The sequence below is a fragment of the Carassius gibelio genome, chromosome B10, assembly GCF_023724105.1.
Source record: "Carassius gibelio isolate Cgi1373 ecotype wild population from Czech Republic chromosome B10, carGib1.2-hapl.c, whole genome shotgun sequence".
Taxonomy (NCBI): domain Eukaryota; kingdom Metazoa; phylum Chordata; class Actinopteri; order Cypriniformes; family Cyprinidae; genus Carassius; species Carassius gibelio.
Genome location: NC_068405.1, coordinates 23,265,911 through 23,291,612, shown reverse-complemented (window position 1 = coordinate 23,291,612; position 25,702 = coordinate 23,265,911). Strand labels below are relative to the sequence as shown.

The following is a 25,702-nucleotide window of genomic DNA, read 5'->3' as shown; positions in this document are numbered from 1 at the left end:
GTATCAGTATTTATACCAGAGTTAAAGCTAAATGAAACTGATTTAAAATCACTTTCTCTACCTCATAACCTGAATAATCTTATTTTATGCAGACATCAAAAAAAAGGAAATGTTTAGTACAGTGTTGAGTATTATTTCTAAGCTGTTTTTTTTATTCATTATAAAATTTGCCTTAATTTTTATATTTTCAGTTTTCTGAAAAAATGTAAAAATGTATTCGTATTTTGTATAGATTTCTTTGTTAATATTTTCAGGGGGGTTTTCAGTATTAAATTTAGTAATTGTATCTGCTTCTGTCATTTTAATGGATTTTAATATTTCTATATAGCTAATTTATTTTTGTTCCAGTTTCTTGTTGTGTGCTTTTGTCTTTTTTTTTTAATTAGTTTTATTTTTTGTTTAATAATACTTTTTAGTTTTACATTTTAATTTATATTTCAAGTTTTCTTTTTTTATTCAAGTTTCAGTATTTTTTTTCTTTTTGTATTCGTATTAGTTTGTATTTTTTATAGCTTTATTTTTTTCGTTTTAGTATATTTTTAGTACTTTTTAACTTGATTTTTTACTTTTTAACTGATAACCTGATTTGCATTAAGTTTTTTTTTTATTTATTTATTTATTTATTTTATACATATTTCCATCTGATATTTATATTTTATTTAATTTCATTCTGGCTTTATTTTCAATTTCCAAGAGCTATTTTTAATAGTTTTAGTTAACAATAACAACTCTGCTTTACCCGATTATTAAAGTTGTTATATGCAGGAAAATTCAAACATAGTGCATCCCATTACAATCAGCTGATTTTGAAATCATTTTCTTAAATCCTTGCTTTGAGGAATTGTTTTTTGGTGCACAACAGTAAACATGGCTCACCCACTCAGATTTAAGCATTGCCATTTTATTTTTTATATTGCCTTATATTCAGTGCTTTAAGCATCTTCTCTCATTCTTCTCCACAGGCGGCGTCTTCAGCCCTCAGCAGCTTGGGTCACGTGTACACGGCCATCGGCGACTATCCCAACGCCCTGGCGAGCCACAAGCAGTGCGTCCTGCTGGCCAAACAGTCCAAGGATCAGCTCTCCGAGGCCCGGGAGCTGGGCAACATGGGAGCCGTCTACATCGCGATGGGTGACTTCGATAACGCCGTCCAGTGTCACGAACAGCACCTGAGCATCGCCAAGAGCCTCGGCAACAAGCGCGAGGAGGCACGCGCCTACAGCAACCTGGGAAGCGCTTACCACTACCGCCGCAACTTCGACAAGGCCATGTCCTACCACACGCACGTGCTGGAGCTCGCACAGGAGCTCGAGGAGAAGAGCATCGAAATGAGGGCGTACGCCGGGCTGGGACACGCCGCCCGGTGCATGCAGGATCTGGAGAGAGCCAAGCAGTACCACGAACAACAGCTCAGCATCGCAGAAGGCCTGAAGGACCGCGCCGCCGAGGGCAGGGCTTCATCCAACCTGGGTGAGACTTGGGTTACATTCTTTACAAGACGTATGGTTTTTAGCTACCACTGGACCAACTTAACCAGCTGCCCAAGCTGAGAGACCAGCTCAAACCAGCTAAGATCATCAGAAAACCTAAAAACCTAAAACTATGCCTTCATTAAACACAAAGCCGGCAGAAATTAAAATTCAAAGCCTCCCCAAGAAAATAAATTAAGGCCAATACATGATATTATTAGCTTGAAATATACAGTCATGATTGCTTTTGCGCATTGCATTTGTCTAGTTATTAAAAACAAGAGCGGGAATGAATATTTATGGTTCTATTTCCAGTTTAGCGGCTGGATGACTCAGTCTGCAGCAGGCTCTGCGGTGGCACTAAAGCATCGGTGTGCGAGACGTACGCTGGATAAATTGGAGCCGTCGAAACCAAGTGTTTCAAAACCCGTCTAATCTCTCACTCTGACTTCTATTGCTCCAATCTCCCGTTCCCTCCCTCCGACTGCGGCTCCATCAATCTGATCCCAAACGCTCGCTGCTCTCACATAAATAAATAAATGAACTCCCAAAAAGAAAAATGTTGCCACAGGACTGTTAATATCAGGATTACAGTAGAGTGTGCTTCATAGTGCACACTTTAGGAGTGAAATCAGGTGTTTTGTACTAGATTTCTACATATTTTGAGGAAAATCTGAGTGCATGATTCTCCACAATACTCACAATAATGGAATTTACCTTGCATATATATATTTTTATTTTTATTTTCTATGTTTCGACAATTATCATCAATTGCATCATAACTATGGGTTAAGGATTCAATGCATTTCCTCAATGCATCGATTACAAATCCTTCTGGTGCAATATGCATTGATCTTGAAACATGGGTCAGTCAATAATCAATAAAAAATGCAAAAAAATTAAATAAGTCTAAAATTAATATTATTATTTTAACCATTTTATCATTAGTCAGTAATGTTCTTTTAGTATTATTTTATTATTGTAATATTAATATTTTGAATTAGCTTTTATTTTTCTGTATTCATTTTTTATTATAGCTTTAGTAATTTTCTTTGCTTTTGTTACTTTATTTGTTTAGTTTGTTTTAGTATTTTTGTTTATTTTTGTTATTATTTTTTTATATTTTAATATTTTTTACATTTATTTTTATTTCAGGTTTGAGCATTTTACTCTTTCAACTTATTTCATTTATTTGTCAAGGCAACATTTGTATTATTTTATAATAAAAAAATTTTATAAACTATTTTTTATTGTAAAATTGTAAATGTCAAGTTTGGTAGTTTTAGTATTTCAACTTAAGCTTTATTTTAATTTTAGCTTTATTATTATTTTTTTAAATACTTATTTTAAGTAGTTTTATTTTATTTGTACTTCAACTTTTATTTATTTCCAGTAGCTGCCAAGGCAGTATGTATATTTTTTTATAATTATATATATATATATTTTTTAAGAACCATTTATTATTTTATTTCTTTTATTTATAATTTTGAGTGTTTAAGTTGAAGTATTTCACCTAATATTATTTTTATTTTATTTTATTTTATTTTATTTTATTTTATTTTATTTTATTTTATTTTATTTTATTTTATTTTACAACACTGTCATATTATTAGTTGAAAAACATAAACTTAAAAACACTCAACATTATAAATAAAATACATAAAAATATTAAATATAAAATACATTATAAAAATACCTAAAATACCTAAATTGTTCTTAAAAATATATATAATTCAAAAAAATATATACATAATGCCTTGACAAGCTGCCTGAAATAAATGAAGTTTAAGCTGTAGTACTGTCGTTCAGTTCGGGAAGAGTTACTTTTTCAAAGATTAATAATAACGTTAGTGATTGTTCAGATCTCTAACTATAAGTATGCCTTGTAGTACTAGTAAAACCCTCACCACTGCAGTCTTTAAATTGCCATCGGTTCGATTTGTGCAAACTCAAGGTGTTGATCAATTTGCATAGTAGCACGAGGAAGTCTGTAGGGTGATGTTTATGTCCTGTGACTCTCTCGTGGAATAAAATGAAATCACTTTCTTTCCCCTTTTGCATACAGCCATGATGAATTTGTATTGAAAGTGTGTACAATCAGGTGAGGGTTATAAATATTACTAGATTACTCCCAGTGTCTCTGAGGTTGTTACTCTGTGAACAGGTTTATTGTTCAGAGCTAATGATGTCGGAGAGCTTGCACTGAAGAGATGCGCTCGGGGTGAGTAATGCGTCCTCTGAAGAAAACGCAGGAGCGCTAACATCCCAGCTCTCCTTCAATCACTGGCCATGCTGCGAATTATTAATAGCTGCAAGGGCTGAAAGAAAAGTAGCGCTTATGAAAATGAACAATCCCACAAATTGATCTCGCTGTCAAAGGTGGAATCTGAGAAGCCAGCCGATATTTAAAGGGGAAGCAGCCATGTTTGATTTGAGGTTTAAGATGTTTAGTTTTATTAGCTACTCAATATCTATAATATGCACCTAAAAGTCATTTAGTCAATACAGCAGCAGTCGTGTTCTCATTCATTTTCTCCATAGAGATAAAAGTAACTGATAAACAACATTCTGTATGATTTCTGCTTTATTTATTTATTTGCTTTCTTGGCATAAATGAAGCCTTAATTACATATTACATTACATATCACTTTAATATTTTCTAGTGAATGTAATATTTAAAATAATTTTTAATTTACATATATACTTAAAATCAGTGACTTTAAGTCAATCATTTTCCATTATACGGTTTTATTAGGTTTAGTAATTGACATGCATCATGATTATCATTTCCTTATAACAAAAATTAAGTGTGCAATCTTGTGCCTTTGCCTTTTTGCGGTTTGCAAATATTTTTGGCATCTAATAAAAGTTTGTAATGTTGCAAGTCTAATGCAAAGCCTAATTTTCTGATTTGTCTGTAATTTCCATCATTTTTGCCATGCATTATGATTAGAATTTTCTCATAACAGAATTAAAGTGAACAATCGTGTTCCTTTCTTTCTTTTATCATTTGCAAATATTTTTAGTCTATTAAAAGTGTGTTAAGTCATTTAACACATTTTCTAAAATTGTAAAGAAAATGAATTTGAAAAATATGCAATCAAGGCTATATATTAATTTTGTGATTTGTCCATCATTTTTTACAATGCATTGTTATCATTTCAATAATGACAGAATTTATTTGCAAATATTTTTGGCATATAATAAATGTTTGCAATGTTTAAGTCAGTGAACCAATTTTCAGAAAATCTGGAGAAAATGAAATGGAAAAATACAGAGGCTATTAAAAATGTGTGCAGTCATACATTAAAAACCTAGATTATGTGATTCATCCATAATTTTTGCGATATGCACACATCATTTTTCCGGTAGTGGTGGTAGTCCATACCAACAATACTGCAGGAGGATTGTGTTCAGTGTATCTTCTTTCTTATATTTTAGTAATGACTATAAAAGTTTGGTTACTTTTCAGTAAGTATTAATAATTTCATCATATTTCACTGAACTCAAAGGTCTGTCCCTCCAGCACACCTGAAACACCTTCTTTCCCGCTCTGGAGTGTCGCTTTAATGCTCCATCTCGACTCATATTTTATTAAAACGGGTTTTGAGTTTGGTTGTTGTTGCGATATTTAAGCCCTGAGCAGCGTGAATCTGATCTGTGTTGTGATAGTGCTGAGTGGACGGTAACCAGAGCCGCAGGTCATAAACACACACTTCAGAAGTGTGTGTGTTTCAGTAGGGTTATCAGTCTGGGTTGTGTGTTATTAGGGTTTCAGTATTGTAAGTGTGTTTTAGTGTGGTTAGCGGTTGGGCTGCACAATTTTCTAATCATTTTTATCCTATTAAAAAATACAGGTGACATTAAAAAGGTTAAAAAATCTAATCAATGATTATTTATTATTTTATTATTAATTTTATTACTAAAATAAACTAATATGAAATATTAATAGTTTTATTTCATTTTAAATTATGAAAAATATTTTAGAAAAATATAATAATATCAATCATATTTCAGTTTACAGAACAATATTATAATGGCAAAAATATTAATGACTTAAATATTGTTAGCAGTAAGTCTGTTTTCAGTTGGGATAGAATTAGGGGGAAATCAAATTGATTTATTAAGAGCTGCGCAATTTGTAAATGTTTTGATTATATGTCAATATGACTATAACATAATTATAATGGAATTCAATTGTATTATTATGATTATAATTACTGAATTAAATATGGAAATAAAAATATTATTTGTATTGTTTCACTATAAAATTAAGAAAAAATATATTTGTGATAAATATAATAATAATTATAATGATTTTTAATAATAATTTGATATAATAAGCTTTGCAATGTTTATTTGTAGAGATGCACTATCTGACCACAATTATTTGTAAATATATATATATATATATATATATATATATATATATATATATATATATATATATATATACTATAAAGTAGTTCTAAGAATTATAATAGAGTGCTTATTATTATTACTAAATAAGAAATATTATATTATTATTAAAAGTTTTTTTTTCCTGTACAATAGTGAAATGTCAATACTTTTTTTTTATGGCTTAAGTACTATACTTTGTGCGTGTGTGTTTTAGTTGTTTAACCATTGCGTGGGAAATTCTCTTGTTTTAGAACATTAAACATTGTTGATTTTCATTTTCTGCGCTCCATAGCTGTAGGGAGATTATTAGCTAGTTTATCTAATTTCATTTTCCTTAGATTAATATTCTGAGTCATTTAGAGACCAGCTGGAGCAGCTTTCGAACTAATGCTCCTCTAATGTAGTGAAAAGCTTCTCATGAAGTAAAGTAAATCATTATCTTTTAATGAAAATCCACACTGGATGAAAATTACACAAGTTGTGCTCATAGTTGGTTAGTACTGGGTAATCAGGTTTAGATATTTCATACTGTCCATTTATAAATGTATGAGGATTTAAATGTGCTCAGGAGTCTGAAAAAAATAAAATAAATATATATATATATAATTTAGAAAATGTAATATATATATATTTTTTTTAATTCATAAAAAAATTATATATAAAATAATATTATATTAAATATATTAAATATTTGATCAAGCAAGCACTGTTTGGTTAATGACAAACAACTCACCATAACATTCTCCAATCTACTGGATTTGCATCACCGAGGGGTTTTATAACTCAGGGTGCTCACCCCTTTTCAAAATTACAAGTGTGAAACGTTGCTTAAAGAACTGTTAAAAGCATCATTAACACAAGGTTAAAATGCATTAACCCCGGGTTAAGTGTAGTGTGTAAAGGCTGTTCGAAGTGTTGCTTTGAACAGTCGTTACCAGAGGACACGTTTGAGGCCCTGTTTCCACAGACAGTCGTTTAGTGCCGTCTCCAGCACACTGCGGCAGTGCAAGTATGCAAAAGTGCGCCAAAACCACCAGGGATATAGCGGAAATGGAGTATTTGGAAATTCCGAAATAGATCTTCAAAACAGTTTGAAAATTACAAATAATTCCGCAGGCCAGACATTAAAAAGGTGTTTATCAACAATCTGCGGCTGGTAGAAAAACACGAACTGCGCTTTGCTTAGCTAAAAGTGGAAGCAGAGAATAAACACAACCTAATGTAAAATTAATGCATCTGGCAAACTGTTGGCAGCCGCAGTGTTCAACTGTTTTACTCTTCGTCTGAAGGCAAAAACAAAGCTGACCCTAGACTCGCAAGAATCTTCAAAGTCTGCCATTTGTTTGTACCCATTTTCCCCAGGGTTTTTCAAGACTGGCTCTGAGCTATAAATCATACGGCAGAATATCGGGCCTAGTTAACGTTTGCGTTTAAATGGGAGGAGACGAGACGGGAATGGTTTTGAGAGACAGACAGGAATCATAACAAAGGAAAATAGCTGTGGAACAGACATGACTGCTGAAATACAGCTGCACTTATTATTATTATGTTTTTGCTTCCCGTCAGCCGCTTCTTATTGCGGTCACTTTGCGTACAATTTTGGTTTCCGTTAAATAAGTAGAGTGTATGTTTTGAGGTGAAGACATTAAGAGGGGTCGTTTCGAGTCGCCAGTGTTTGTCTGCCTTTTCTGCTAAATGAATCACAACATCACATTTGTGATGTTTGAACATTTGAATAAAAGACAAATCTACAGCAGAATCAATCTCATTTCCCATGAAGCATTGCAGATTGCAACAATGCTGCAATATACAACTGCTTGCTTGTTCATTTTAGTTATAAAAACAAAACTTTACTTCTTATTGTGAATGTGTATATATATATATGTGTGTGTGTGTGTGTGAGTGTCATTTTTTTAATAACATTTTTTCATAATCTTAGTGGGAATTTGTCAAATTAAGCCCACAAAAAATGAAATAAAAATAATAATAATCATTTTTCCTCCCTTAACACAGTCATTGCACTGTGTGCTCAGTACTTACTCATTTGATGGACACATAGCCTATATTTGATAGTCACATACCCCTTTTGAGCTTAACGTCTTTCATGCATGTTTCAAAATTTGTCATCATGACATGATTTTGACATGAAATCAGAGTAAACGCGTTCCATTATTAAATGTACTATATTAAGATTTGAACTCATATCTGATGACTGCTGGTTTGATTGGTTTCATTTAGTTGTCAAAATCTCGTCAGGAAGTCGAGCTTTAAAGGCGAGACCACACTAAAGCAAATTAATTCGGAATGTCACAGCCTTTACGGAGCAGGAATGCTTGAAAAGCGACAGCTATGTAATGATTTCAAGTAGGACCTAGTAAAAAATCAAATAAAAAGTCATGGCGTTTCAGTCATTTGGGGTTGAAGATTGTGCCATTTGAAGATTAAATGACTACATTTCACATGCATTCGGGCGAAACAACCGCTTGGGGTGGGAAGTATTTTTAATGTTTGTTTGAAGGGCTGCCCATCACTCGTTCCACATAGCAAGGCATCAAAGCTGGAAAGACATCCTCAAAATCCCACTTCTGCTAATGTAGGCAGAGCCTCTTAGAGTCTTGCGTCTTTTTAGCCAAATACTGCAGCGTTGCAATTATTATTCACCCCTTAGACCAGACGCTGAGGAGATTTTTAACCTTTTCACTGACCTCCGATCAGTCTCAGATCCTGTTCCCCAGTCTCATCCTACCCTCTCCTACGTGTCGGCTCTGGGGATTTAACTTTAACAATGGGGCCATATGCATTCCTACAGCGTCCGCAGGTGACCGTGTAATCCTCTTAACTGACCTATCAAAGAGGTGCTCTATTTTGTTCTTAACACGAAATGCTGACTGTGGTGTGACTGTCATAGTCACAATGGTGTGCTATCATGCTGTTGCTTAAATTATGCAAATGTGCATCTTTTGAGCTGCAAGTGTACTTATGTTTATATTTATATATATTTTTATAGAATTTTTGTTGATATGTTTTCATAAAATTGTATAAAGTATTTACATTTTATTATTAATTACCAATTATTTAAGTGAGTAAATAAATAAATAAATATAATTTTACATGTACACGTTTTAGTTTTATGAATTTTAAGCCAAGTTGCATACCACCAGGGGGCACTCAGTGTACCAGATTTTAAGAACAACTGATGTAAATGATCCATTAGTTTAAGTGGTTTGTGCAAATAAACACTCCCTACAGTTTGTGAATTAATAGAAGTCCCTTCTGGTAATTAGCAGACAGTCGGGAGTATTTATGACCTGACAATGTAGAATTGTTAAGCTCAGCATTTCTGTTTTTAGCTCAAGTACGTTTTTGAGGTCGTATTAGCACCGTCTGTTGTGTTCCTAGCAGTCACACCGGACAGAGCCAGCATTAAAGTGTTTAAAAGTACAAGCAGGACCAGTCATTTAATAAAAACAGACCTGCAGGTGTTGGTTTCTTTCATCAAAGGTTTTTGTGTCTGGCACGTTTCACTGCACACATCTCAAAGGATTAATTTTCAAACAAGAATTTGTCTAAAGCTTTGCTTGCTGATAAATGAAGAATCATGGGGTTAAGTATTGATAATTAGCCACTGAAGACAAGGGCTATTTTAGAGGAACTATTTGTGAAGAGAGAAGAGCTCTAATGGGCCCTCAGTGTCAGTATACCAGCTTGGCACTGGATCTAATTGGATTTACCACATGCTGGTAATCCTGCCTTGGCACATGATTATTGACACTGAGCAGATGGACAACCCCTCACCCATTCTGATACCCCCCGTCACCTCCTGCTTCCACACACGCAGAAGGACACGCTTGTGGCCCGTGACTCAGTCAACAGACAGAACAATTTCCCTCAAGATGCCAAACCACTCTGTCAACAGTGGCTCCACAACTCTCTAAAAAACACACACGCTACTTGCCTCCGATGTGTTTTCATTGGCATCCTATTCCCAGAGCTCATTTTTGGGTAAGCCGAATCTCTGACAATTACATAAATGGCCGCCACAGACTTCCCAGTTGTGCCCCTCTGACACGTCTTGTTTTCCGCTCATCCCTGCAGTTTTCCTTATCCCCGATACTTAGCTCTGACTTTCAAAGGAAAAGAAACCCGGCTAAAGCATACAGAGATGTGGTGTGGACCACAGTTAAAGTTTCCCATTGCTGGTGCCCTCAAACCCTTTTTCCATCAGAAGTGTTCATTAGCCCTTTTCCTCCCCTGTTCCTCTACTTTCCCCAAAGCACTGTACTGGAACCGGAGAGGCGGGACTGTAATGTTATGACGGGGATGATAATTTTGTTGAAAAGTAGTGAGGCAACATTAGGGGGACCCAAAATTTGCAAGAAGTCTCCCAGGGCTGAGGAGATCTGGCTGTTTTGATTGTCATCGCCTCATACTTGCATTTCTTTGGGGTGCAGAACTTTGATTGAATGCGAGTCGAAAATACACATCAGGTCAGATCTCCTTTTTAATTAAAAGATAGTTCTACAAGCATCAGTAGGCTTTCTCAGATTTTACTCCCTATTTTTCCAGTTGGATGATTTGCTTGGGTTACGCTGACATTCAGGGCTTTTTTAAATGTAAACATGATCTTTAGCCTCTTCTATACAGATCGAAGATATTGAAAAGCCATTTCGGTTATCCCATGAAGCGTGTTAAGCACAATTCGACTGAATGAAACTATTCTTTTCTTCTTTACAGGAATCATTCACCAGATGAAAGGGGACTACGAGACTGCTCTGAAGCTGCACAAGGCTCATCTATCCATCGCCCAGGAGCTAAACGACTATGCCGCCCAGGGAAGGGCGTACGGAAACATGGGCAATGCTTACAACGCCCTCGGTGCCTTCGACCAGGCCGTTCGCTACCACCGCCAAGAGCTGCAGATTTCCATGGAGGTTAACGATCGTGCCTCACAAGCTTCGACGCATGGGAACCTGGCGGTGGCTTACCAGGCTCTGGGGGCACATGATCGGGCCTTGCAACATTACCAGAACCATCTGAACATTGCCCGAGAGTTGAGGGACATCCAGAGTGAGGCTCGTGCCTTGGGCAACTTGGGTAATTTCCACTGCTCTCGGGGAGAGTTTCCCCAAGCCGTACCCTACTATGAACAGTACCTACGGCTTTCCCCGGACTTGCAGGATATGGAGAGCGAAGGTAAGGTTTGTCACAACTTGGGATATGCACACTACTGTCTGGGAAACTTCCAAGAGGCAGTGAAGTACTACGAACAAGATCTGGCACTTGCTAAGGACCTCCATGACAAGTTAAGTCAAGCCAAAGCCTACTGTAATCTGGGCCTGGCCTTCAAGGCTCTTGGTGACTACAGCAAGGCGGAGGAGTGCCAGAAGTACCTTCTTTCCTTGGCGCAGTCGCTGAACAACTCGCAGGCTCGATTCCGTGCCTTGGGCAACCTAGGAGACATCTTCCTTTGTAAGAAGGATGTTCCCGGAGCGGTCAAGTTTTACGAACAGCAGTTGTCCTTGGCACACCAAGTCAAGGATCGCAAGATGGAGGCGAACGCCTACGCTGCATTGGGAGCCGCCTATCGAATGCTACAGAAGTTTGACAAGGCCTTAGGGTACCACACCCAGGAACTGGAGGTGTACCAGGAGCAGGGCGACATCCCGGGAGAGTGCCAGGCTCACGGACACCTCGCTGCCGTCTACATGTCTCTCGGAAAGTACACCATGGCCTTTAAATGCTACGAGGAACAGCTTGAGCTCGGCCAGCGACTAAAGGACCCCAGCATTGAAGCCCAGGTTTACGGTAACATGGGTATTACGAAAATGAACATGGGAGTAATGGAGGAGGCCATTGGTTATTTTGAGCAACAGTTGGCGATGTTGCAGCAGCTCAGTGGCAATGAGGCCGTGCTGGACCGTGGTCGTGCTTATGGGAACTTAGGAGACTGCTACGACTCGCTGGGAGATTTTGAAGAGGCAATTAAGTACTATGACCAGTATCTTTCCGTGGCACAGAGCCTCAACCATATGCAGGACCAGGAGAAGGCATACAGAGGTCTTGGAAATGGACACAGGTAAGAATTTAAGCAATTCAAGTAGAAAACATTTTAATCCGTGGTCCATCTGCAAACAATTGATTTTTACTCGTTTTTTTATTTCAAAATATCCTTAAAATATGATACAGATACTTATAAATATATTCACACTTGTTTTCATAGTTTGCATCTTGAATATAAGTGTACTTTGTCTCACTGCACTGGTAGATTTTTAAACTTGTTTTTAACTTGTTTATACCTAAAATAAGTGCAGTGAGACAAAATACACTTAGTTAAAAATTAAGACCTAATATCTTATGCAGTGTTGTAATTCGACTAAATTGTATCTTGTTTTAAGGATTTTCTAATATTTGAATTGCAAAAAAGTAAAAATTCTTAAGAACTGATTAAGATGTCTCTTTTTAATCTCCTGAACTGATTTTGTGGTAAATGTATCTTGATATTATCTTATACCTTGAGAGAATGTTTTTGATATTTTAGCTGGAAAATAAAACAAATACTTATTTTGCAGTATATAGACATGTACATGTTTTGATTTAAAACCTAACAAATTTCTTTTAGTGAACTGCCTCTTGATTTGATATTGCTATCTGATCAGATAGAATTCATACATTTTTAAGTTACGTAAAAGGATAGTTCACCCAAGAATGAAAATTGTTATGATTTGCCTTCAAGTTGTTTTTATATCTGTTGGAGAAGATATTTTGAACAATATTTCTGTTTTCATTCATGCAATGGAAGTTGATGGGATTCAAAACAACATTGGACCCCACTGACTTTCATTTTTATTTAGATTGGCTTGAATGTAAACTGTTCCTTCAACTGCCTAAATACTTTCTGACACTCCTGTAAAAAATGTGCAAAATTACTTCAGTGCAAATATACTCTTAGATAGATAGATTTTTATTTGTTTTATATGGTGTGAGTGATTTATAGGCATTCTTGAACTGTGGAGTCTCGTGATGATGCAACAGGCTGCTTGTTATTTTAGTTGCTTCTGATAGAGACACTTACTGTATCAGGACGGCACCATTAGGTCAGCAGACATTCTCACAACATGCAAGAGATTGAAAATGGAATTGTTTTGTATCAGAACATGACCCCACCTTCAACATGCATGCTGAAATGACAGTATGCAGGGCTGCACGCATGTATACACAGAGATGCATACAGAATAAAAGCACTTTGTGTGCTTCTCACACCCAAACTGGGGAATCTGTGTCACAAGCAGAATCTCTCCAAATGTTCACTTGCACAGTTTTTATTTTCATACTAGATAATTGTTTTTATAGATGTTTTATTTTGTTGCATGTATTTTATCTACTGTATGTTAGTGCTTATTTGCATTTGAATATATAGCATTTTTCATTTGCATACTTGCTATTCATGGTGGGTAATGTCACATATTTACAAAATTTAATATTGTGCATGCAAATAAAAATTAGGCAACATCTTAAATGGTGCAGTTATTTTAATGCACTTCTTATTCGGCCGTTTTATCGCCTCAATTTTTGTGATTTCTCCTTATGACTTGTAGATATGAGAGATGAGTTCAGTCTGTTTCTGTGATTCAGTTCAAACTGATTAGAGACTCAATTTTAAAACTCTGATTCAAAGATTTGATACAAAAGTGAGTTGTTCTGTGCACAGCTGTGCACTCCATGTCTACCCAGCATCCTCAGCGTAATCCGCCATTCATCCATTTTAATTAAGATCCAATCAGCCCTTTAAGCGTTCCAGCTCCCATCACAAACCCTAGTGGATTCTGCTTACCTACGAGTATATGGGCTTGGAAATATGATGAATGGTTTGCTGCAGGGTGCTGTCAGAGCTCGACGCTGTGCATTGTGGGAAGAGAACTCAGTGAGCCAAGCTCATCCAAACCCAAACCCCCATTCTTCGCGTGGACCAACAGGAAGTTAAATTAGACTGTCAGTTGCAGTGGTGGACGAAGTACACAAATCAAGTACTTGAGTAAAAGTACAGATACATATGGTAAAATATTACTCCAGTAAAAGTAAAAGTACTCCTTTTTCAATTTTACTTAAGTGAAAGTACAAAAGTACTCAATTTTTTATGTACTTAAGTAAAAAAGTACTGCAAGATAGATGTTTGCAATTTTATATAGGCTACTTAATTTTATTTTATTTTAGCACATTTTTTATAATCCTACTGCTCAAAATACCTTGGATTTTTTCAAAATAACCACTATATGGAGTCAAGATATATTTTTGTTGTTGATATGGACTACGTTGATGAGAGTGATGTTAACTGTGAAGCTTACACTGTGATGTACCTGAGAGAAAACAGAGCTGACCATCTGATCTTTACCAGTAAGAACAAAGTATTTTAAAGTTAGTTGTTTTACAGAACATCAAAGTTACAGCACAGACCAAAAGTTTGGACACACCTTCTCATTCAAAGAGTTTTCTTTATTTTCATGACTATGAAAATTGTAGAGTCACACTGAAGGCATCAAGGGCTATTTGACCAAGAAGGAGAGTGATGGGGTGCTGCTCCAGATGACCTGGCCTCCACAGTCACCAGACCTGAACCCAATCGAGATGGTTTAGGGGTGAGCTGGACCACAGACAGAAGGCAAAAGGGCCAACAAGTGCTAAGCATCTCTCGGGGAACTCCTTCAAGACTGTTGGAAGACCATTTCAGGTGACGACCTCTTGAAGCTCATCAAGAGAAAGCCAAGAGTGTGCAAAGCAGTAATCAAAGCAAAAGGTGGCTACTTTGAAGAACCTAGAATATGACATATCTTCAGTTGTTTCACACTTTTTTGTTATGTATATAATTCCATATATAATCCACATGTGTATATTCATAGTTTTGATGCCTTCATCGTGAATCTACTATTTTCATAGTCATGAAAATAAAGAAAACTCTTTGAATGAGAAGGTGTGTCCAAACTTTTGGTCTGTACTGTATATATGACATGATAATAAGGCCTGAAGTTAGGAAGAACATTTTAAGGAAAAAAATAATAAAAAAATTTTCATAATGATTTTTTCCTTCTCAAATCTGGCCAAACGGGGTGCATATCTTCCCACTGATAATTACTGTAGTTACCATGTTCTGAACATCACATCCTTTCTTTTCTAACCAGATGTAATCTATATTATGTAATCTATATATATATATATATATATATATATATATATATATATATATATATATATATATATATATATATATAGGTGGCTGAATAAAAATATGTGGACATTATTTATAAAAATTACATCAACTTAGCACCAACAAGCTTGTTAGCTAGACACTTAGCATCAGCTAACAATATTTACTTATTTTCAGTACGATGAACATTCATGTCTGTCTACTCGTCTAGTTAATCCAAACAATATACATATGTATAACTTTACTGTCGATAAACAATATAAAAACAGACGTCACATAGGACATTTTAATAAAACTGTTAACATTACGGTAGCGGTGAATTTGAACATGCATGAGTTATTGTATTTAATCTGTGTTGTTTTAAGGTTTTTTTGTTGTTGTTTTTTTTTTTTTTTTTTACCTAAAATGTATGTGTCTGCATCGTCTGCACTCGAGCATTTCAGTGGGCTTAAATAGATCACTCTTTACAACGGATTTAGTCCCCAAACAACTGACAGTTTTGACCTAAATATGATATTCAGTTACAATAATTAATCCAAAATTTCGACATTAATAACTTACTTTTAGCAACGTCAGACGCACGCGCGCTCACAAGATCTCCCGGTTCTTACTTCTGGGGACTCGCAGTCTCGCACTAAACGGTTCATTTGAATCAGTGAGTGGTCGACACCAGAACAGCTGCAATCGGATCATTCTAATTCGTAAACGAATCGTTTGATGTGATTCGCGATCCGATTTAAAAGTTTATTTTGAAAAGACTCAGTTCATTCATGATGAATCAGACACCGCTTCTGCGTGTCGGAGCACGTGATATATTATAGGGAGTAACGATATGTTTTATGAAATGTAGTGAAGTAAAAAGTACGATTTTATGCTTTGGAATGTAGTGAAGTAAAAGTAAAAGTTGCTCAAAATAAAACTACTCCAGTAAAGTACAGATACTTGAAAAATGTACTTAAGTACAGTAACGAAGTAAAGCTACTCCGTTACTGTCCACCACTGGTCAGTTGTGACAATGCGCTTGGACTCCCCTCAGTGGAGAGGAGCTTTACCTCAGATAGCAAAGAAGAATCCTACAAGAACCTCATTAAAGGCTCGCGTTAAAAGCTATGTGTTTAATTTATATTGAAATGAGGCAGTGCCTTTCAACAAGACTGATGTTGCTGTAATTTCAAGTGACAGGACAACAAGGGGTAATGATGCATCGCTTTTATGCTGCCTAAGTAGTGAGCGAGTCCCTGGCCTGTATGAATTAAGCCTGGTTTTGTTATTCCACAGAGAGCAGGTACCAAAGCCCATTTCAAACGCGTTCTCCCGACGCATGAGAACGTGTGGACTACATTTCTCTTTCTAAATGTAGTTTCATGGGCTCTGTCCTGCCACCTGTGTGTTGCTGGAATAGCTCATATCGATCTAAAACACGCCCATCGCGAATCCCTCACATTCAGTATTTTAGCAGCAACGAACTATGTTTTATGAGATTCTGTTTCATGTGAGAAGGTTCATGTAAAAAGGAATACATAAATCTCAAAATCGCTCCGCAAATTTGAAATCAGCATATAAACATTCTGGAATTTATTGGAGTCTAAATGAAATTTGCATTGCACTTATTTCTGTGAGTTTGCTACAGTCTGGAAGCAGACACACTTTTAGCAATAAGCCATTAGATAGATTTAACCGTAGTAAAATCATATGTATTTTTATGCAGCAGGATACCTATAAAACTTCATTATTTTATATATTGAATATATTATTTTCTTAACAGAACAGTTTAATTTTAATAAAAATAATCATTTTATTGGAATTATTATTAGTAGTATTAGTAATTATTATTTATTATTACTCATTTTGTAATAATCATTATATATATATATATATATATATATATATATATATATATATATATATATATATATTAGCAGCACTGACAAAAGATTATTCTATCATTATTATTATTATTATTATTATTAACAGTGTGCAGTGTGGCTTCTCCAAACATATTTTTCAAAACTATTTTAGATCTTCTCTTCTTTTTTTAGAAAACAATTTTATTTTAGGATTGATAGTAATTTGGTTGAAATTATTACAATTCATTTTTATTATATATTGTCATATTTTATCATATTGCTGCAGTAAAACAAACTATTTACTGACATTGCAAATATATGCACAATTGAACAGATCAATTGAATATTAATAAAATAATATCTTAAAATGATCAGATTTTTCAGTATTTTGTATCTTCTCTTCTTCTACTATATGTGTAGAATTATAGTAAAATAAAATTAATTTTATAAAAAATAATGAATTTTATTTTAATAATAGCAATTTTATTTCATATTAATAATTATTTATTAAATATTTTCATGTTTTATCATAATGCTGTTGTTTTTAGAAATTTTTAACAATTACAAAAAATCTGAAATGCACTGAAAAAATGCACACATCAGTCACATTTTAATATAGAATTATTTATTCATTTTATTTATTTACCATGTGACTTGATATAGTATTCTGGATCCCTACATTTTACCCCACATTTTAGTTTAGTATCTGTTTACTGTTTAGAAAAAATATATATTTTTATTAGTAGTAGTAGTAATAATGATCATAGTGGTAATTATTTATTAGATATTGTCATCTCGTGTCGTGTGTGTGAAAATAAACAAACATGCAGTTGAGATTTGCTATACACTTCAGTATGTATTGTTTTCATGAGTTTACTGCTTGTACACTTATAGAGTCTGAGCCAATCAGATTGTTCACTATCATTAAAAAAGATTCTTCTTTTAGCTGTGTAATGTGTGTCTAATGGTGCTTCTCTGTGTTTGTCAGGGCGATGGGGAACCTTCAGCAGTCTCTGGTGTGTTTTGAGAAGCGGTTGGTGGTGGCACATGAGCTGGGCGAGTGTGGGGGGAAAGCTCAGGCGTACGGAGAACTGGGCAACTTGCACAGCCAGCTAGGTAACTACGAGCAGGCCATCTCCTGTCTGGAGCGGCAGCTCGCCATCGCCCGCGACACACAAGATCGACTGCTGGAGGGTGATGCCAGCTGTGGCCTGGGCGCTGTGTACCAGCTGATGGGCGAACACGACACAGCCCTTCAGTTTCACCAGCTGGACCTCCAGATCGCAGAGGAGACGGGCAGCAGCAGCTGTCAGGGACGGGCCTACGGGAACCTGGGAGTCACTTACGAGTCGCTGGGTAATTTCGAGCGTGCCGTGGTGTATCAGGAGCAGCACCTGAGCATCGCAGCGCAGACCAACGACCTGGTAGCCAAAACTCTGGCCTACAGCAGCCTGGGACGAACACACCACGCTCTGCAGAACTACTCACAGTCCGTCATGTACCTGCAGGAAGGTAAGATACTACAGAGGTTTAGTGAGAAAACCATATCAAATTCAAATTAACAGTATTATTCAGTTGCTAAGGTATTTGGAATGTTATTGTGTGGTTGCTAAGGTGGTTGTTTACAGTCACAAGTCAAAAGAGTCTTTTTGATATTTAAGGCTGGTTCACACGGCAGGATAATAAGGCAGATTTTAGCCCCGATTCACCCCTTCCGACAATCTTAGGATGCTCTGAATACCGTAAAATAATCTGATCAAATATTCCTGCCGTGTGTGGTGTGTTAAGACTGCTCTCCTCTGCTCGGAAGAACGTCGGGACCGCTCCGATCACAAATCGGGGATATCCAACATGTTGGATTTATTTGGCCCGATTTCTTCTCGTGTGTGGTGTCGCCCGAGGACAAACAATCACGCAGCCTGTGGACTGTGGCGTGTAGCCAATCAGAAAGCGAGGTGACGAAGCGGTGAGGAAGTACCGGGGAAAAAAATCTAAACAGTATACATATAATATAACAAATATAACAAATACAAATAAAGTCGATGGGCATAACTACATCCACAACTGCAGTCCACCAGAGTACATGGAAACGAATATATGAACGTTTATTTCAATGGTTATTAATTTGTGTAGTACGTAACAACATTTCTATGAGATAAAACAACAACTTCCATATCATGATGTAGCAAGTATAGTCCATGCTCGCGTTGTCTCCACCTCTTTCACCATCGCCTTTTCTTGTGTTTCTTATGTTTTTTTTCCGTTAAAGCACAAACTATGGCCACTGCATCCTCTTCATTAGCCATGATTGTTTACTCTGAAGTCACGTTTGATCTTGAGGGATTTTGCGAGATTTCCCATCTTACCTGGGAATGCTCGGGAGTCAAATCGGTTCGTGTGTGATGTGTTGATATTGCTGTGTGGCTGCACACCACACACTGAACGACCAAAACTGTTAGACCCGTGATTTTTTTTATCGCCATGTGTGGGGTCTCTCAGGTTTGGAAAATCGGCCGACAATTTTAAAATCGTCCCGTGTGAACCAGGCCTTAGTCGAGTCAGGATTCCATCCACGTATGTTTATGCAAAAAGTGTGATTTAAAAAAAAAAAGGCTGGATTCAACATAACCTTTTATTTTATGATTTAATACTTTCACCCAGACCGTTTCTCCATTTAGCCATTTCTCAATATGCCGCCTTGTCTGTGAAACGGCACCCAAAAACCTGTGTAATTTTTTAAATATTACTGTTAAAGTGTCATGAAATGTAGGTTTAAGGCGGTTTAAGGCGTTTAAGGTTTTACAGGCGAGAATATAATTGTTTAAGACATTTGCCACTGGCTCTGTAGTGATAAAACATGAGACACAGTTTGTTTTGGGTTGGCTATATTTAACAGGCATTCGTGGTCTCATGAATCTATTATTTGTTCCTGGTCATATAGTTTTTGCTGAGCACAAAGTTATGTTTAACATTATTTGGTTTGAACCTTACCATAGTACAGCGCAAACATTGTAGCACATGTTTGACTGTCTTTATTTCTTCCTATATAAGCCTCACTTTTACAATGGCTATTATTGTTCATTAAAACTTACATTTACAAAAAAAGAGGCAGAGTTGTGTTTATTGTCCTATCTAACAAATAGGAGCTTTTCAGTTACCCTGGGCTATTTTTTTATCATCAACTCTCTTACATGTGGGATCCCACAAGGCTCCATTTTGGGACCTACTCTGTTTTTATTGTACTGTATATGTTGCCAGTTGGATCTATCTTTAGTAAACATGGTATATCGTTTCACTGCTACGCTGATGATACGCAGATCTATGTACCTGTAAAGAAGAAAGGCAACTTTTTAGAACCTCTCCTCGCATGCTTAAAGGACTTGAAGACATGGTTGGCTGTGAATTTTCTGCACTTAAATAAAAGTAAAAACGAAACTATTGTTTTTGCAACCTCCAATGCATCTGGGTCTACTAAGATTGATTTAGGCCCTTTATCTATCTATGGTAAATCCATGGTAAAAAAAAATGTTGGTGTAATTTTTGATTATGCCTTGAAATTTGATAAGCAGATCAATGGTGTTGTTCGCTCAGAGTTTTTTCAACTAAGAACACTGGCAAAAATTAGACCATTTTTATCCTTTTGTGATTGTGAAAAAGTGATGCATGCTTTTGTGTCTTCCCGTTTGGACTACTGTAATTCCCTGTATATAGGTATTAGTCAGTCCACCCTTTCACGACTACAGATTATCCAAAATGCCGCTGCAAGGTTGTTAACTGGTTCTCCGAAACAGGATCATATCACTCCCATTTTGTTATCTTTGCATTGGTTGCCGGTCCATTATAGAATTGATTTTAAAATTTTGCTGTTTGTTTTTTAAATCTTTAAACGGCCTTGCTCCATCTTATATTTCAGATCTGTTGCAACCGTACACTCCATCAAGGTGTCTTAGGTCTTCTGAACAGAAACTTTTGATTGTTCCTAAGTCGAGACGCAAACAGTGGGGGGACCTTTTGCAGTAGTGGCCCCAAGGCTTTGGAATAGTTTACCTTTACTGATAAGAACTGCCTCCACACTGGTGTCATTTAAGTCCTTTTTAAAAACTAATTAATTCTCCCAGGCTTTTTTGCAAAATGCTATTCAGTGATATTTTGTTATGTGTGAAATGTTTTTTGTGTATATGTTGTTTGCTTATTTATGTTTTTAGAATCTGTACAGCACATTGGTCTTGCCTTGCCTTATTGTCGCATTCATCGTGTATCGTTACTTTCCAGCATACACCACGCCTACCAAGTAAGGGTACTATTGGCAGTGGAAACGCAAGCCTGATCAGGGTTACCCGTACCGAATCGTACTGTACCGCTCAGTGGAAACGAGCCATAAAGTTGTCGTGAAGTTGTTGATTGAGGTTTAAATGTGACATTTAAACCTCTGAAGCTCATGTTTACACACTCAGAGAGACATCTGGTGCTTCGCTCCCACAAGAGTACATTGAGATTCAGCTCATTTGTTTGGCTTCTGGTGCCACTCTGAACCGGAGCGTGTTATCAATCGAGCCGTATGTCGCTATAATAATCCCATTTGAGGCGTATTCACGGAGAGAGCGCTCGCCCGTACATGATGAGACTAGAAGGGTTTGTAGTTGAATTACTGGTTACTGGTCTTTCTGAAATGACTTTGGGAAGCCGTCAGGAACAGATCAGCTCACGGGCGGCCATTCGCTCAGACGGTGCTCTAATCACCTTCATCCAGGACTTTGACAATTACCTCACTGAGAGAATGGGAAAAGGCCAGAGAGTTGCGTATCCCGCCTCACAGGATCTACACCAAAGGCCACCGCGTCCCTCCGCGACAGCCAATTAACTGAGAGCGGCCCCCGAGCGAGCGGCAGACGAGAGGAAAGATTAGAGTTGTGTAGAGATGGACACGTGTGTGCAGATGAACGCTAGAATGTCAGGTGCTGCTCGTTGTGTGTCCCACTGAAGGGGATTGATGATTTATATATACATATACATAATATTTTTATTTATTTTATTTCTACACTTCTTTTACAATTGACTTTATTTATACATATTTTATTTATTATTTTATTTATATACATTTTTATTTATTTTATTTTTGTTTTATTTCCGTTTGTAAAAACGGCAGTAAAGAAATTAATGCAGACAAATAGACAATATGACTTAACAAAAGCCATTTTTATTTTTGCAATTAACATTTACAGTTAACACATTTTTTTATATTTCTGTTTGTATCTACATATGTTTTTTTATAATTTCATTGTATTTATTTTGTATATTTATATATACATCTTTTACATTTTTATTTATGTACAATGTACTTTTTTTATTTGATATTTATTTTTATTACATTTTTTTATATACATTTTATTTTACATATCTGTTTTTTTTTTGTTCATGCATATTTCTTATTTTACATTTCTATTTACTTCATTGATATATTTAGATTAGGGCTGGGACAACGTGTCGAGGTCATCGATGACGTCAACGTAATATGCGCATGGATTCGTCGACCTGTTTTTATTTCTCTAAAAAACGTTTGCAAAACGTTTACCTTATGTGCGCTGAATATACGCGATGGCCGGATCAACATTCTGTACAACAATATATAACCAATCCAGGGGTTTTTCTGCATTGATCTTTTTTTTTTGGCGGCTGTCAAAGCCTTATTTGATCGGTGAGTGACGCCTGACAGGGCGCGTACGAGAGAAACCACCTCTGCGTGCGCACTCACAGTCTTCAAACAACACGAGCGCTTCTTGCTCTCTCTCTCCCTCGTGCATATTAATCAAAATCATTAAACATGATAGAAAAAGGGTGAAACACCAAAGTTTCATGCGCACTCGCACACTCACAGTCTTCAAACTACACGAGCGCTATCTTGCTCTCTCTCTCTCTCTCTCTCTCTCTCTCTCTCTCTCTCTCTCTCTCTCTCTTCGTGCATATTAATCAAAATCATTAGACACGATAGAAAAAGGGCGGAACGCCAAAGTTTCACGTGGAGCATTCAGAGATTTTTTTCTCTCCATGACAGGCTGCTGGCTCCCACTGTTAATTTTTATTTTTTTTGGAAAAGCACTCTCTCTATTAGCTTAAAGCCCTCAAGTTTACACTGGTTACTGTATTTTTTCAATTTTTTTAATGGGGAGATAATTGAAATCGAATTGGTCTGGAAAAATGAATCGTTAGATTAATCGATGCACAGAAAAAATAATCGCTAGATTAATCGTTTAAAAAATAATAGTTTATCCCAGCCCTAATTTAGATGTATTTTCTTTCTTTCTTTTTTCTTTTGCTACACATTTTTATTTCTAAAACCTTTATTAAATGGTTGTTGCATTCAGTTCAGTGTTACACTTTGGCTATACAAATAAGCTTGCATTTTATGAGTGAGCCCTAGTATGTGAAACATAGTATATAGCATGCAATGATCATCTCAGATATAAAAAGTTATTGCACATTTATAATCATTCAAATGCAACCTTTGGCGGTATAATGAAATAATGAGCCAATAAACTCACAGTTGATATTGCCATCCATTTATCACACTGTGGGATACAGTAATTCACATAAATTACATTTCAAATAACGTATTGTTTCTAGTGTTGCTGCAGTATGTAGTATGTATTCTGTGTGCATGATGCAAATCTTCTGTGTCCTTACAATAACCTCCTATAATATACAGCCAGAGAATTAGTGTATTCCACAATGCAAGACCTTTGATTATTTCATTATCTGACTGCCAAAAGTGTGCTTCCTGTCAGAAATAATGAGAGCGTCTCAAAGATTAAGGTCAAACTAGTGTAAAATAACACTGTTTACCAATTAGAGACATGCTCTCGTATGTATGCATGTGTAATTCAGATCGATGCGGTGGTGTAGATGGTGTGTTTTACCGTACGTTTCTTTTGTTTTGAGTTTGAACTTCACTGAGACGGAGGAATCAAAGTGGGATTGAAACGGTGATTAAAGTCTGTGTTGAATGAGAAAAATCATTTCTGAGGCTTTTCTTCAGATCAGTGGCTGATGAGACCTAAATACCAGAGCGTCCCGACAGCCGTGTCAAAGATTGATGATGAAAAACATGAAAACAGAGACAATGAAGAGTAAGGAGGAAGAAAAGACAAGGGAATGTTATTTAAGGATGATTCATTTCAGAGAGCTGCAAATATGAATTTAAATGCTTTCAACCGATTTTAACCACTTCTTGCTTAAAAGTCCTGAGAGTTTTGATTATGCTTTTATTAAAGGAATAGTTCATCCAAAATATATATATATATATATATATATATATATATATATATATATATATATGTGTATGTCGTTGCAAACCCATATGATTTTCTTTCATCCTGAGAAACAAGAAGAAATCAGAGAATACAACATATTTTAAAATGTAATTTAGTCCCAGTTAATCAAATGTATGTTTTAATATTTTTGTGGAAACCATGATCCATTTTTTAGGAGTCCTTGATGAATAGAAAGCTCAAAAGAGTTGCATTTATTTGAAAACTTTTGTAACATTAAAAAAGTGCGTAGTGTCACTTTTGAATAATTTAATGCATCCTCACTGAATGAAAGTATTTTCTTCTTTCAAAAAAATGTCATTAGTAGAGTAAAATTAAAATGTGTTTTCACAAAAAAAAAGAAAGGAAAAAAGACAAAAATTTAGAAATGTAGATCAAATGCAATTTGTGTTCATATACAGTATATTCAACCGTACTTTGTTACCAAATACAGTATGTTTGATTAATCAACTACTTTAATGGCATTTTTTATGACTATTTTTTGTCAAATCAGTGTTGTTAAAATAAACACAATATTGTCTGTTTTTGCTCAGTTTTGCCAATTAACTTGAAAGCATTAGTTTAAATGTCTGTTTGAATATTGTACATTACATTTAGTCATCTAGCATTTTAGGAATGCTTGATATATGTATGATATTATATTGCCTCAAAGTGAAGACACATAAACTTAAAGTTTTTTTTATTAAATTAAAACAAGTGGCGTAGATCAATAAATGGTTGTTTTCCTGTGAAGTATTAAGTGAAAACTCTTTCTGGAAAGCATTTTTCTGTGTGTTTTGTGTCTCAGGTCTGCGTCTAGCGGAGCAGCTGGGCCGTCGGGAGGACGAGGCCAAGATCCGACACCGTCTGGGGCTCTCGCTGTGGGCCAGCGGCAATCTGGAGGAATCCCAGCACCAGGTACCGTCCACACACACACACACACACACACACACACACACACACAGCCAATTTCCTGCAGTCTCCGCACAGATGCACAGGATGCTCATGAACGCTCTTCTTGACAGAACTCCACTGTCTCTGCTTCTTCTAATGATGTGCCAGTCGGCGGATGCATGTGTGTGTGTTTCGGATGTTTGCGCACTTGTCCTCACCGTCGGACTCTTTACTTGTGACTTCATCATTCTGTGAGGCAAACAAAGAGGCCGAATCTTCTGTTCAGGGAGGCGAGCTGCACAAACACACACCCTCTGTATTTAGCCCTAATTGATTCAGGCCTGTCAGCCCAATCCAGACCCTCGTCATCAGCACACACCTCAGCTCAAGGTTTGCTTGAGGAATCGCTGCTCCGCTCCGCACCGCTGAAAGTCAACTAAATCTACAGCTAACAGCATAAAAAATAATAATAATGTAATAAACTTTAACTGATATAAAATACTTTTTTAATTATATTTTTTAATTGTAAAATGTCAGATGAATATTTCTCATTTTAGTAAATGAATGTACTAAAGTAACTATTATATT

General features: G+C 36.0%; 1 protein-coding gene across 4 annotated transcripts in view; it reads left to right on the top strand.

Moving 5' to 3' along the window:
• Positions 1-25,702, top strand: part of LOC127966211 (tetratricopeptide repeat protein 28) — a 264,693-nt gene that overhangs the window by 206,246 nt on the left and 32,745 nt on the right. For all 4 annotated transcript variants that reach the window (XM_052567045.1, XM_052567044.1, XM_052567047.1 and 1 more), the window contains 4 exons: positions 963-1,470; positions 10,605-11,946; positions 17,905-18,428; positions 25,029-25,138. In XM_052567045.1, the coding sequence (XP_052423005.1) occupies positions 963-1,470; positions 10,605-11,946; positions 17,905-18,428; positions 25,029-25,138 (2,484 nt within the window). The remainder of the gene's footprint in view (positions 1-962; positions 1,471-10,604; positions 11,947-17,904; positions 18,429-25,028; positions 25,139-25,702) is intronic.